This window comes from Galleria mellonella, unplaced genomic scaffold (assembly GCF_026898425.1).
Source record: "Galleria mellonella isolate WM207_F2 unplaced genomic scaffold, CSIRO_AGI_GalMel_v1 utg746, whole genome shotgun sequence".
Taxonomy (NCBI): domain Eukaryota; kingdom Metazoa; phylum Arthropoda; class Insecta; order Lepidoptera; family Pyralidae; genus Galleria; species Galleria mellonella.
Window position 1 is genome coordinate 2,018,428 of NW_026442148.1, and position 15,639 is coordinate 2,034,066.

General features: G+C 35.8%; 1 protein-coding gene across 1 annotated transcript; it reads right to left on the reverse strand.

Annotated features, from left to right (window-relative positions):
* Positions 1-13,294: 13,294 nt before the first annotated feature.
* Positions 13,295-15,207, reverse strand: LOC113513732 (uncharacterized). The gene has a single exon (XM_026897714.3). The coding sequence runs from the start codon at positions 14,972-14,974 to the stop codon at positions 13,688-13,690; it is 1,287 nt and encodes a 428-aa protein (XP_026753515.1). The 5' UTR covers positions 14,975-15,207; the 3' UTR covers positions 13,295-13,687.
* Between the last annotated feature and the right edge of the window lie 432 nt (positions 15,208-15,639).

Genomic DNA, 15,639 nt, shown 5'->3' on the forward strand with positions numbered 1-15,639 from the left:
ATATATATATATATATATATATATATATATATATATATATATATATATATATATATATATATATATATATATATATATATATATATATATATATATATATATGTGTGTGTGTGTGTGTGTGTGTATAGCTAGCTCCCTGATGAATAAATCATTTGTTTTTTCTCTTCACAAAAGGTAGTGAAAAGGGACAATTTAAGGTACAATTAAATATGATGATTGAATGATGATTTTGGTAGTACAGTGATGAGGCGATGATTCAGGCATGGGTTGTATGGATTATATATTACATTAATAAATGAATTTACAGGGTACAGAGGAATAACACCTGAGTCCTCAGGACTGGCAACGCGTGAATGGCGAACAAGCTGACGGTCCACCTGATGGAAAGTGGTAGCCGTCGCCTATAGATATGAGCAGTGCCATGGACAAAACAGAGTATACTGTTTTGCCCACGATACCCCCCATGCGTTGCCATTCCTGAGGGCTCAGGAATGGCAACGCACGTTATTCCTCTGTTTTATGTAAATTCACTTCCATATCTCGCCCTTCAAACCGAAACAGCCATGCAAATACAACTGCTTTAATGTAGAAACACGAATGGGACAGTGGTGCCCAAGAAGACGACTATTGTACAAAGTCCTCCTCTGGTAAATTGATACACAGCTGGAGCCACGGGATACAGCTAGCTAGTGTATATTTGACAGTGTGTTCCAAGAAAAAAGTACAATGTTATTGAACTAAATGTATTTTTCAAATTTTTTTTAACGTTAACTTTATTATAGAGCCGAAACGCGCAGTCAAACTCGCACTCGCGTCAGCCGCTCATTAATAAGGGTCACGAATTGATCCCAAAACTAGTCGAGTTGTCTCGATCTAGTTACGTGTAAATTAATTCGCTAGATATCGCATTAAAACATAATGTGTCTATAATATTATAAAATTTATAAATAAACTAAAATACTGCTTAGCACTGTAAAAAATAAAGGGCGAGGGATGGGCAGCATCGTCTCTCTTAAAACATGTTTAAAAGCCCAACTGCGGTTGTCAACGCGCCAGCCAAGCGTGGCGACTACTAGCAAACCCCCTTATGGGGAAAACTTAAGTCCAGCAGTGGACAGTTAACGGCTGAACTTACTATAAGTGTAAAAAATCTACACTAATATTATAAAGAGGAAAGATTTGTATTTTCGTGTGTATGTATGTTTGTAATTAATAAACTCAAAAACTACTTTGCCGATTTCAAAAATTCTTTCACCATTAGAAAGCTACATTCACCCTGAGTAACATAGGCTATATTTATTGCTAGAAAACATTAGGGGTCCTTACTAAAACTTTAGTAACGTAACTCAAGGTGTGAAAAAAACTATTGGTGATAAAACAAAAGTATGTTGTACAATATTGAAGAAAATATCAATGACTACAAAAAACTTGGCGATACTATATCGTCACCTCTATGGCAAATTTACGAATCTGCAGTTTTTTCAAATTTGACATTTCTTTAAAAATCTACATTTTGCGCCATACTACTTATTGTGGCTTATTTTCAAATGTCTATCTCTAACGGTTAAAGAAATCGAGTAGCACGAATCTCCATATTTTTGTGATATACCCAAAGTATACTTACTTGGCATATTTTTATAGTATTTTCTATAATAAACACTTTAATTTGAAAATTTCAATAATTATTTTATCAATTTTTCAATCCTAATTTAGTTATTTTACATGAATGATTGCTTTAACGTTGTTATTTAAACTGAAGTTTTCTCCAAAACACGTGATTTATACCTTGGTATATTTACGAAAGTGGCACTTTCGTTAGTTTGCCAGATAGTAAAATAAATGATTTTCTTTGGCACCTTACGAAACTGCCACTTTCGTAGATTTGCTGCTGTATAACTCAATACCTGGGAACTCTCATGTATGACGGTGCAAAGTAACGAATATGCATTTATTTCTGATACTTGTAATATAATAATAATTAATTAAGCGCATTCAATAAAAAACAAGAGTTTAAAACTAAAATGTTAGCATGATCGTTTACAGTAGTCTTCTGTCAATAGTTATTTGCATTCTAATGTTTCGAAACGTTCCCCTGTAAAATGTATCTTTTACAGTTTCGTAAGTTTACCATAAAGCTGACGATATGTCCAACTATTATCGTTATGTCACAATAGCCACTTTTTAAAATGTCGTAAAAATGTCCACCCGTGCGAAGCCGGGACGCGGCGCTAGTAAATGATAACTTTAATAGAAGTAAGACTTATGTTCCATTATTAATAAATAATTTACAACGCTTATACAACGGATTGTGCTCAGAGGATTTATTCAATATGATGCCCACGGCCACTTTCTATCATCGTACGGCTCGCCATCGACAGGGAGTTCACCCTCATACCTTACAGCCTAGATGGTCGCGTACAACGCGGTTTCAGAGATGTTTTCTCACACAAACATTCAGGTTATGGAATGAGCTCCCTGCCGAGGTTTTCCCAAGAGACTACAGCGTGGGGTTCTTTAAAAGGGGGGTAAAGAGGTTTCTTTAGGGTCGGCAATGCGTAATACCTCTGGTATTGCAGGCGTTCATAGGCTACGGTAACCGCTTACCATTAGGTGGGCCGTATGCTTGTTTGCCACCTCAGTGGTATAAAAAAAATATACCGAGATACATTTATACAATTTTTTTACTAATCGATAAGTTCGCTGTGGATTTGTTTGTAATTATTAATATTATAATAAATATATTTTTATAATTATTCCGTTTTTATTACTGTCTTTTACCTCCGACTTTGCGTAACGAAGTCCAGCCTTAATTGATGTGCTTGTAATTTTTTTTTGATGCGTGAAAATGGTATGGTAACCCCGTCTGCGCTAACGGGATACGCTGGCGGAGCACCAGTGAAGGGTGATAGATGAGAATGAAAACAGGCCAGTTAGCACATCATGATGAATTCATCGGGAATTAACCATGATAGTTTCCAGATGGAACCGCGAGGAGGTCGACCTGGTTGGGTATATTGCTAGCAATAGGATTCTCAGTCTCCATTGCTAACAATCCCTTTCCCCACTGTGCTTACCTGTTTGTAACATTTATTATCAACCGACTTAAAAAAGAAGCTTCTCAATTCGCTTGTATTTTTTTTTTATCTAAACAAAATTAGTTTTGATTTAAAAACTAAACTGCTAAACCGATTTTAATAAAATATCTATGAGAACAATCTGTAAGTATGTCCTTTCAGATAAAAAAATATTTTTCCAAATCGGTTTACAACTGACAAGAGTTATGAGGTGACAAACATAAAAACAAACACAACCGAATTTAGACCCTCCTATTTTAAAGTCTATTAAAAATACCCATTCTTTGCCGGTTGAGTAGAGAAAAAAAAAACAAAGCAGTTCTCACGATTGTTCTTGTGTTCTCAAGCGCGAGTTATCACCATTGTTATGTAACGCTTTGAACTTGAGTCCAATTTGAACCCATTTTTAAAATAACCGACGTGACAGGAGGCGAGTTTATCGCCGTCACACAGATTTGTTACCGGTGTTCTCCACCATCGGACAGTAAGTATTATTGTAATTCGTGATAATATTATCCAATTGTGTAGTATTAAGTGCATTTGCGACCTTAGGGATCGTACTGCGACACGTACCAGAGGGAGACTATAAGTCGTTTGCTTGGGTACCTTTGTCCCATTCGTGTTTCTATCGTGAAGCAGTTATGTTTTCATGGCTGTGTTTCGGTTTGAAGGGTGGGATATGGCGTGAATTTACAGGGTACAGAGGAATAACATCCGAGTCCTCAGGAATGGCAACGCATGGGGTGTATCATGGGCGAAACAGTATACTCTGTTATGTCCACGGTACTGCTCATGTCTATAGCCGACGCTTACCACTTTCCATCAGGTGGGCCGTCAGCTTGTTTGCCATTCTAAGTTGCATAAGAAAGAAACATAGAACATTTAGATCAAGAGTTTCCAAACTTTTTAAGATAACAGAATGCCCACCAAATACCTTTTATTGGGGGGAAAGGGATTGCCGATCTCCACGCGGGTCCCCCTGGAAACCATCGTGGTTAATTCTTGTTGTTATTCATTCTGTCACGATGGGCTAACTGACCTGCCTTTTCATCCTCACTTATCACCCCTCACTGGTGCCCCACCAGCGTATACCGTTAGCGCAGGCGGGGTTACCATTCCATTATCATCCATTAAAAAACAACACTCCTACGAGGGTAAAGACGACCAAATTTTTTTTATAATAGGTGAGGAAGAAGCAGGTCCGTTAGTCCATTGTGACGAATGCAACAAGAATTGTTCACGATGGTTTCCAAGGGGATAGTTTCCACGTGGAGGTCGACCTAATAGAGCACATTGTTAGCAATGATGCTATCAAACTCCATTGCTAACAATCCCTTTCCCCCCAGACGATCTAATTAAGTTGGACGTACTGGTGACGTGTTTATCAGACCGTGTTTTTACATATTTTGTCGAGAGGTTTTTTTTACAACACAGGGGGCAAACGAGCATGCGGCTCACCTGATGGTAAATGACTACCGCAGCCCATGATCACCCGAAACACTAACGGCATTGCAGGTGTGCTGCCGGCCTTTTAAAAAGGAATATGCTCTTTTCTTGAAGGTTATATTGTCGACAGGTTCAATGGCTTCTAAAACCGCAGCAGTGCGGTTAGTGGCTGGACGGTAATGCAATACAGAATTGCAAATGGACTAACGCAAGTAGGTAAATAGTACAAAATATTCATTTTACAAAACCCCAAAATAACAGATTCCGTAGAAAAAGGAAAAATTTTCATCAATACAAAATAACAAATAAACTTATAGTGTTTTTGATTTGTAATCGTGTGCTATGGGATTCTATAAAATAAAAGGTTTTTTTTTTGATGGGTAAAAATGGTATGATAGCCCCGCCTGCGCTAACGGGATACGCTGGCGGAGCACCAGTGAAGGGTGATAGATGAGAATGAAAACAGGCCAGTTAGCACATCATGATGAATTCATCAGGAATTAACCATGATAGTTTCCAGGTGGAACCGCTAGTAGGTCGAGCTGGTTAGATATATTGCTAGCAATGAATTCTCAGTCTACATTACTAACAATCCCTTTCCCCCCTATTACTGTATATTACCTACCCCTTGTTAAGAGGTAATAAACATAAAAAAAATAAAATACATTCGAAGTAAAAACCTCTTTTGTTTTGGAGTCGGTCAAATATAATAAAAATAACCTTGACATTTAGGTGTACAAAATAAACATCACAATTTTTCCTAGAATTCACACAACCGGTTTTATAATAGACTAAAACTGTGTAGCTACATAACTACATACAAATATACAAAGAGTCGGCAAAGACATTGATAATAATGTTTTAAATTCAAATTGTGTGTGAATGTGTATGTGAATGTGAGAAAGACTCTGTTTTCCGCGCTTAGCCTCTCATTTGGGCCGTTGTGCGTATGAGTCGTGGCTAGTACAGCCAACCTAGCTCCGCCCAGAAGCGCAGAAGCCTCCTGGGTTCTTCACAGGCCTCACGGAGCGACCACACCGTTCCGAGGATTTTTAAACGTTGACGGGCCACAGCCTCACATTCCAGGATTACGTGAGCAGCCGTTTCTTCGGCGTCGAAAACTCAAATTATCATGTAACCGATTCTCTTCAAAAAACAAGATGGCGAGGGGGGGGGGGGGGGAATAATTAAAGATCGTATTCCACAAAAACTGACTTCGATTGTGTCAAAACTACAAAGATAGACAGAAAAGATAGACATTAATGGCCGGCAGCACACCTGCAATGCCGCTGGTGTTGTGGGTGATCATGGGCGACGGTAGTCACTTACCATCAGGTGAGCCGCATGCTCGTGTGCCCCTGCGTTGTAAAAAAAAAAAGAAAACACGATGGTTTCAAGGGCGACCACGTCGAAGTGGACTTGACAGGGTTTACACCTGGAAGTTGGGCCTGATACTCTGTCAGATCTACTTCCCATTTACTAGCAATGTGACTGGTAGTCCATAACTATCCCCTCCCGGGGAGAAAGGGATTGTTAGCAATGGAGTTTGACAGCTCTATTGCTAGCAATATGCCCTATTAAGTCGACCTCCACGTAGTTCCCCCTGGAAACCATCGTGAACACTTCTTGTTGAATTCGTCACGATGGGCTAACTGACCTGCTTCATCCTCACCTATCATCCTTCACTGGTGCCCCGCCGGTGTATACCGATAGCGCAGCCGGGGTTACCATTTCATTATCATCCATTAAAAAAAACCATCTGCAACCTCCCAGTAACTTTTATAGGCTAGCAATTTTTTATTTCAATTTCACAGAACATAAACCAAATACTTTTAAAAATTAATATTTATTTATTTAAAGTTGGCAATCCTTGAAAGAACTTCAGTTTCATGAATACCTTTTATTTTTTATATATATATATATATATATATATATATATATATATATATATATATATATATATATATATATATATATATATATAAATATATATATATAATAAATCTTATATTAACTTTAACACTTTCGCGTTGCATGGACTTATTGTATAAATACCTAAATGCGTTATAAAACGAGTGCCTACGATTAAGTAAATATAAAACTTTATATACGAGGGAAATGACTAATTTAATTATTAATTAATATTATATTAAATATACATTCTAAGTCAACTGTTCATTGATAATACAATATAATTACCTAATCAATTTACACAGTAATAATTATTAATTTAATTTTCTGTTAAAATTTCCAGTAAATACAGTTTTTTTTTCATTCATTAGTACGATCATGTTAATTTGTATGGGAACAACTAGATGTCGCTACTATCATTTAATAACCATAGACTTAGCGTAACTCTAAGAACAAGGAATTAAATACATACATTTTTGTCAATTCATAGCAGGCTAGTGTGTAGAAAATGTTGTACGGCCGTATAACCCTACCAAGTTCAGATACAACCTGCTCGCATACTTTCTACATAAACTGTGTCCAATATATAATCTAGTAATGTAAAAATTGTCATTGACAAATAATTGACATATCAAACATTTTCTATACACTAGCCTGCTATGAATTGAGAAAAATAGCAACTGATGGTGTATCTTTCGTCCTCTTTTTACTAATTATATTTGCATAAGAAGAAAGTTGGCAACAATATGACTTACAGTTTTTATTTTATCATTCCTTCTATGTAATTCGTTGTAGTGATATTTTTATACTTATATAGAGTTTGCGCTAAATATCAGAGAACAACAAATAATAGGAATCGAGTGATATTTTAGTAGCAAGACAATTTTACTAAAAATGACAAGTCAGTAACACACAGGTACAACAAAAAACTAACTACCAAGAAGTATTTACACTATAACACCCCCTCACGAAGATTCTTACCAGAGGGAGACTTTGTACAAAAGTCGATTGCTTGGTTACCTCTGTCCCATTCGTGTTTCTACCGTGAAGCAGTTGTGTTTGCATGACTGTGTTTCGGTTTGAAGGGTGGGATATGACAGTGAATTCACAGGGTACAGAGGAATAACACCTGAGTCCTCAGGAATGGCAACGCATGGGGGGTATCATGAGCGAAACAGTATACTCTGTTATGTCCACGGTACTGCTCATGTCTATAGGCGACGGTTACCACTTTCTATCAGGTGGGCCGTCAGCTTGTTTACCATTCTAAGTTGTATAAAAAAAAGCTCGTTTACCTCTGGTTTATAAAAAAAAATTGCTGTTTCTGACTACGGCAGCGACAAATATACGAAATAGTCTTAGTATGTATTTAATTGTTTTGCCCTGGGAGCAAGGGATTGTTAGTAACGCGGACTACCAACCCCATTGTTAACAATATACCTTGTCAGGACGACCTTTTTTTTTATACAATATTTTATTTATATACATACACACAAAAATACAAATCTTTCCTCTTTATAATATTAGTGTAGATGCAGGGTAATCATATTGATTTTACGAAATAGGTACCTAATTTCGATTACCACGCGAGCGGAGCCAATATGAAGACCTTATTTTAAAGACACGATTCATTGCGTAAGAAATCTAGATAGCTAGCTATCTATTCGGCTGGTAGTTCAATTCTATGGCAGGTATAGGACCAAATATGGCGGCAAAATGACGCATAGACGGGTGTGGCTCTTATACGTATACTAGCGACCGGTCCCGGCTTCGCACGCGTGCATTTTTTTTAATGAATGATAATAGAATGGTAACCCCGTCTGCGCTATTGGTATACACCGGCGAGGCACCAGTGAAGGATGATAGGTGACGATGAAGCAGGTCAGTTAGCTCATTGTGACGAATTTAACAATAAATCAATCACGATGGTTTCCAGAGGGAACCATGAGGAGGTCGACCTGACAGGGTAATTTGCTAGCAATGGGGCTACTAATCCCCATTACTAACAGTTCCTTCTCGATGCCAACCCACCTATCAGGCGTGGCAACCACTGACAAAACCCCTCCTTACGGGGGAAGCTTTTTTTTAACAACAATTAATGACTGATACAATACCTCATACCCTACAGCCTAAGTGGTCGCGTACAACGCGGTTTCAGAGATGTTTCCTCCCACGAACACTCAGGTTATGGAATGAGCTCCCTGCCGAGGTTTCCCCAAGAGACTACAGCATGGCGTTCTTTAAAGGGTAAAGGGGTAAAGAGGTTTCTTCAGGGTCGGCATTGCGCGCGTAATACCTCTGCTATTGCAGGCGTTCATAGGCTACGGTAACCGCTTACCATCAGGTGGCCGTATGCTTGTTTGCCACCTTAGTGGTATAAAAAAACCGAAACATTTGTCATCAATTTGGCAAATGATAACCTTGCATTTAGTTAAATTGTTTCATGCCATAACCCCATGACTTTGCAATGTCCATAAGCCACCCCTTGCCGCGCCTAATAGCGACCCTACCTGGGTGCGGCAGGTAGGTGGGGCTGGGATTCCTATAAAATTAAATTGTAGGGTGTCAACGGAAATAGAAATTTATGGGCGAGTCAGTTCATTTAGAAACACGCCATTATTGTGTTAAAACTTTTTTTTTACAACACAAGAGGCAAACGAGCATGCGGCTCACCTGATGGTAAGTGACTACCGCCGCCCATGATCACCCACAACACCAGCGGCATTGCAGGTGTGCTGCCAATAATTAAAGATTGTGTTCCATAAAAAAAACCCGATTAAACCAATTAAACAAAACTAGTTATTTTGTTCCAAAACTAAACCACTGGATCGATTTTGATTAACTTTCTATAGGACCAATCTGTAAATATATCCTTTAAAATAAAAAAAAAACCATTTTTCCAAATCGGTTTACAACTGACGGAGCTTAGAGGTTACAATTATAAAATAAATTAAAACCGAATTTATAATTACTCCTCTCCATCCAAAGGTTGTTTGCAAGAGATCGCTCTTTTTTTTACAACACAGGGGGCAAACGAGCATGCGGCTCACCTGGTGGTAAGTGACTACCGCCGCCCATGATCACCCGCAACACCACCGGCATTGCAGGTGTGCTCCCGGCCTTTTAAAAAGGAATATGCTCTTTTCTTAGCGATAAGGTCGCCCATTGTTTTCTTACTGCGATTATTTCTTGTAATTGTTTATATTTATAATAAGTTTACTATTGTAATCTTTTGGAGGAAACAGTAAAGAGTATCTATCTATCTCTTTCTTTTTAAAATAGGTTGAAAAAGAAATCTAGTTTATTGTAGCCATGAATATAATTAAGAAAATAATATTAAAATATATAAATAACGCTCCACATTATTGAGAGAAAGTATTCAAATTTGATACCTACTAATGTATGACGACATTTCCATCACAACTGATCTAAATTCTTTTAATTTTTAATTCTCTCAATCAAGTAAGCATTAGTTCATTATATTGTATATGTATATTTTTATATGTAGGTAACCTTAGATAATAGGGGGGGAAAGGGATTGTTAGTAATGGAGTTCGGCAGCCCCATTGCTAGCAATATACCTTATTAGGTCGCCCTCCACGTAGTTCCCCCTAGAAACCATCGTGAACAATTCTTGTTGAATCCGTCACGATGGGCTAACTGACCTGTAGTGCTATTCTCTAAGCAAACAGCCTAGACATCAGCCTTGACGCAGCGATGAAATATTGAAATGGTATTCACTAATTCTTAAGACGCGACACTAGCGCCCAAAGACGAGCTCAAAGACGAGCGGCATAAACGGGAACTACTCAAGGCTGTGCGATTTGACATTTTGCCATAGTATTTGGTATTCACTAACAAAAATCAGCCTCGCCTTCGCCGACAGCCTCGATTTCTTATGTCAAACTCAAAAGCTTTGTTTTCTACGCTGTTTGCATAGTATTCATCTAATATATTTATTTGTTTCTTGAATTCTGTGATTATTAATTGTATTGAAATTATCAATTTGTGTTTAAAAACGATTGCTGCTCGTTTATGTGTAATGACCCGTTTGTTGAAAGAAGCAAAAATAGAAAATGATTGTAAGAAATGCCGACAATCAACAACTTTATGTGATGTGGATTATATTCATCATTACCGACTTTCTGAAGAATTAATCAATATGTTAGAAAAAGAATTGTCACCATGTATGTCTGTTCCAGAGATTTGTTAAAGCTGAAGGTTTGTAACTTAAATTTTATTAATTGATGGTATTAGGTACATAAATAAATTTAAAGCAGGAAAAAGAATACTTTGCAGTGATTGTGTGCACTTGTTTATTTTATTGAGACAAGCTTAATTGTGTCAGCAGATGTTTGTGTAGGGAACAACTAGCTAGTTAATAATAGTGTGTAACAAGTATTCTAGTATGCATAATAATACTTCTGGTGTTACAAATATCCATGGATCATGGTAACCGTTTCCCATTAGGTGATCCATAAGCTTAGTGGCCTCTGGTTTTGTATAAAAATAACTATGTCTAATATGTTAGAAAGAAACCAACTTAGTTAAACATGTAGTAAATTATTAATTCATGTCAATTAATTTTTGTTAAGTTAGACCACTAAATTTAGCATTCAAGTTGAAACTATTATAAAAAACTGTTTCAAAATCATAGTTTTAAAAACCATGACACACATAAATTCAGGATTGGCTATGTGGCTGATTAAAAATAATTAACATTACTTGTTTATTTTCAGGTGATTTTGAAACTCATTTAGTAGCATGACAAACCCTTGGACAGCCACAATAATAGTAGTGTATTGCTGTATTGTTTGTGATATGCTGATAATATGATGCAGTTACATCATCTATACAAAATGAAGAAGCACAAAAGAAAATTTTGTAGTCTGAAAATAAGCTAGCTATACTTTTTATACTTATATCTTAAAACTATTTTCAAATACTTTTTTATTGTTACATTTTTGTCTACCTGTGAATTAAAATTAATATTATATTATGTTGTAAATGTATATTTTAATTTAAAATTATTATAATTAATTCATATTATAACTAGTATGGAGTAAGAAATTAAAAAAATATTCATTAAAAATTATTTATTTGAAATTGAAACAAGTTTATAATTATAAAATTTTATTGTAATTGTGTTTTTATTTGAAAATTATATAAGTGGAAACTTATATTTCAAAATTACTAATGACTATTAAATGACATAATTTAATCTTATATTTTCAATAATGAACTTGATTTAACTAATAATTCCAATAACTCTTGTTATGTTTGACAGTGTATATTTTTAGAAATGTATTATTGTAAAATCTATTAGTATTTTAAAAACCAAAATTGATGTTTCTCCCCTTCTTCACAATGGATGGTAGAATCATAAAGAATTACCATTTATAATATTTTAAATTTAATTGAATAAAAATTATTTGACATTTTTTTAATTTTTTTTTTAATTAAATTGTACAATGGCTGACTTTAATTTAGTCATATCTCACTCATTAGCTATAAGATATGAACTAGTGTTGTCTGATTCTCTATCAAAATTTGTTCTGTCTCTACTCGGTGCTCTTCAGTGGCAACAAATCTTTGTGAGACTACTCTCTTTCTAGTTGAGGCTGCTATTGTGAAGGAGATAAGTGTCATATATATATATATAAAAATATATATATATATATATATATATATATATATATATATATTCTTTATATATATATATATACCTCGTTTCATATATATGCATTTATATAAAAATATAACCTTAAAAACAATACAAGTAAATAAAAAGCACATTTTACTTACGTATTTGATAGATACATCCAAACTTATATACGTTAATTTTATTAATTATTTTTAAAAGAGAATAAACAAATACAAAAAGTGCGCCTCTGGAATGTTAAGTACAAGGAATATAATATACGTACCTACGTATAGTGTTATTTGTTTATACGGCAATAGGGTATTATATCAAATGTTTGATGTATAAATATATTTTATATAATATTTATTTAAATAACATTCTAAACTGAATAAAACATTCCATTTGTCAATAAAATATTATATTTCTACAGTTATCGGTTTCATTTTACGGTTTTTGTTGCAAGCCCTATCTCGTCCGTGCGCACAGCCTCGAGTTATCACAGCCTACAGTTCGTCGATGAGGTTTGACACGTTAGTGAATACCAATTACCGCAGCGCTGTAGCCACGGTCGTTCGCAAGGCTGATCAGCCTAGAGCTCGTCGGCGGGCGCAGCGTTGCGGTAGATTTTTAGTGAATAGCATTGCTGCTTCATTCTCACCTATCATCCTTCACTGGTGCCCCGCCGGTGTATACCGATAGCGCGGGTGGGGTTACCATACCATTATCACCTATAAAAAAAACATTAGATAATATAGATAGAGCCCCGAGCCTCAAAAACGGGTCAACTTTTTGTCAAATTGTCTGACTCGTTTGTTTTATCAGTGTTCTATATACTTACGCATACAATATATCTTGATGTATCTATATTTAATTATTTAATAAATAAAATGAGTTTTTTTCGCATTAAAAAGGTGCAAAATTTATAAGACAAAATACATATAGAAGTTATAAAGGAATCACTCGTAACTATTTATCACGCAAAATTGTATGAAAATGTTGAGCCGCTTTTTCGAAGCATTTGTATGGAGACTATCTATATTATTTAAGGTATTAATATATAAATACTGTATTAATATTTGTATATATATATATATATATATATATATATATAATTAATTTACCATCTTATACTCAAATATAATTTAATTTTTTTAAATCACCGTTGAGTATCTCTGCACATCCTAAAGGTTGACTGGTAGAGAATGCCTAAAACAGTAAGTCCGCCTTTTGTACCACATTTTATTGGTCAATAAAGTTTAAATACATAAATTTAAAATGCAGTTCATTGACTCAAATTAATATTAACAAATTAAATTAGCCAAGAGCTATAAATATTTTTAAATAATTATAAAGTTATGACACGTAAAAAAAATCGTTTATTATTAAAATAATATTCTAAACAATAGACACAGTTTATAATTGATATAATTCAATAGTTAGATCTTACACAATCGTTCGACTGTACACATTTAGGGCCAGTCAGCGCACGGCCAATTAATCGACCCAAATAATTCAAAGGTCGTTTCATAAAACAACAGTTTTATGCAGTTCTGCGTGTAAAAACACGCTTTCCAGTCCATTCATTGAGCAAGAAACTGCAGTCACGCTATTGCTATTCTGTATTTTCACTTATCTCATTAGGCTTTTCACTGTCCCCCTCCTTTTTCTTACCGAACTTGAATATTTTGTCGAAATTTATTGTGTTCTGGTTGTAAACAGTATGGTCGGGAGTATCGCCCCAACTGACCGGTGTTATACAGTCTTTCACTTCGTTTTCTGTGTTATTCTCTTGTATATTAATATCGACACTAGCTATTTCAGGTATAGGATTAAGTACAGCCTCCGACTGAATGCTGGGAGTCCTCATTTCGGTATTGGACATTTCCAGAGAGGCGCATCTGTTTAAAAAGTTCATCATACGCTCCTTGTAAAATTCCGAACTAGTTTCTGTGTTTTGTTTCGCTTTATTATTCTGATTTTTCAAGTAAAACCCGTTGTCGCTCTGCGCTAAAAATATCCTTTTGATCTTTTTGCTCGGATAGTGTTCTATCAAGTCAGGTTTTGGGGGCATCAGTTTGCCGTTTCTCGGCATATTCTTAGGGTCGTTCCCCTTTATCGTAGTCACAACAGATATGCAGTTTCCGCGTCTCTCGTTGCTGTCGTCTTTATAATTATTTCTCATGCCTTTATACGATATCTTGACGCTCAACAACGACCATAGTAGCTCTAAAAAGGCTGCAATCAATATATTTATTGATAACACACGTTTTGTAAACAAATAGGAATTTGTTTCTTCCGTATTGGAGTTTAAAGACACTATCATGTGCGAGCCATTTCTGTTTATAACATCCGTATGTTTAACAACAATGTAGTCTTTAAACGGTATTCTCTCTTTATAAAACTCGGACATATCACCTTCAGCGGTCGCTATGAACCAGGCTACTATCATTATGAAGGAGGTGAACGACGCCACCGTCGATATGACTGACATAACAAACAACCATGTTATATTATGATCTATATACCACCTCACGGAAGCTAGTATAGACGTGATACCGGCCGCCAAAGCGAACACCGCAATCAGAGTGGGTGCTAACACGAGAACATATCTATTACCATTATTACACTCATCCGTGATATTTCCCGTCGCATTCTCGTTCGATTCCGTCGTATTTAATAACAATTCCGTTTTGTTAGCATCAGTAATGTTGTTTGAAAGTTTAAGTTGTGAATTTGGATTTATAATGGCCAAACAGGCCAGCAGAAGTGACGTAGCCGCCAATGCAATGTGAACCCACGCTAATCCAGACACAGTTGATGCCGAATACCTCCTTTCCGATGGATACAAATTCCTTGTATCTGGTTTACTTTTTACTTTAATTGTATACACGTCCTCCATTGCAGTGCGCTTTGTTTATTTTATAGGTTAACATTTAACGGTCCAAATTAAACAATAAACGGCCTTGTCACTTATTCAGTCATTAAAACTCGTTAAGTATTGAATATAGAAATCACAATTTAAATGCACATCCATACTTGTAAACACACTGGTTTGATTTTCGAAGTGTATTTTTTTACGATAGAATTTATTTTATAACCGACGAGCGCGCGACACAACCTACGTACGCGAGTTTTGGGAGTCGACTAAGGCTGTGAAGTTAGCTGTTGCTCGTAAAACTACTTTGGTATGCGGCTATCTTCGTGGTGAATAAAAACGTTGGTGTTTTGAACGCTATCTCAACGGCGTACGGGTTAGAATGTTTCTATATTATTTGTGCATATTGCAATTCGTGCAAACCTAAGCATTATAATAATACCTAGACAGATATAATCGTGTAACGGTATTATAATGAAATCACTTCGTTATTTGAAATCTTTAGCAAGGTAAGAATATAATAGATAAGATAACTACTGGACTGGATGGGATTTTTTTTGCCACCACTGAGGTGGCAAAACAAACAAGCATACGGCCCACCTGATGGTAATTGGTTACCGTAGCCTATGAACGCCTGCAATACCAGAGGTATTACGCGCGCGTTGCCGATCTTGAAGAAACCTCTTTAC

Excerpts from the sequence above, each read along its gene's own strand:
- LOC113513732 (XM_026897714.3), bottom strand. The coding sequence starts at position 14,974 with ATGGAGGACGTGTATACAATTAAAGTAAAAAGTAAACCAGATACAAGG.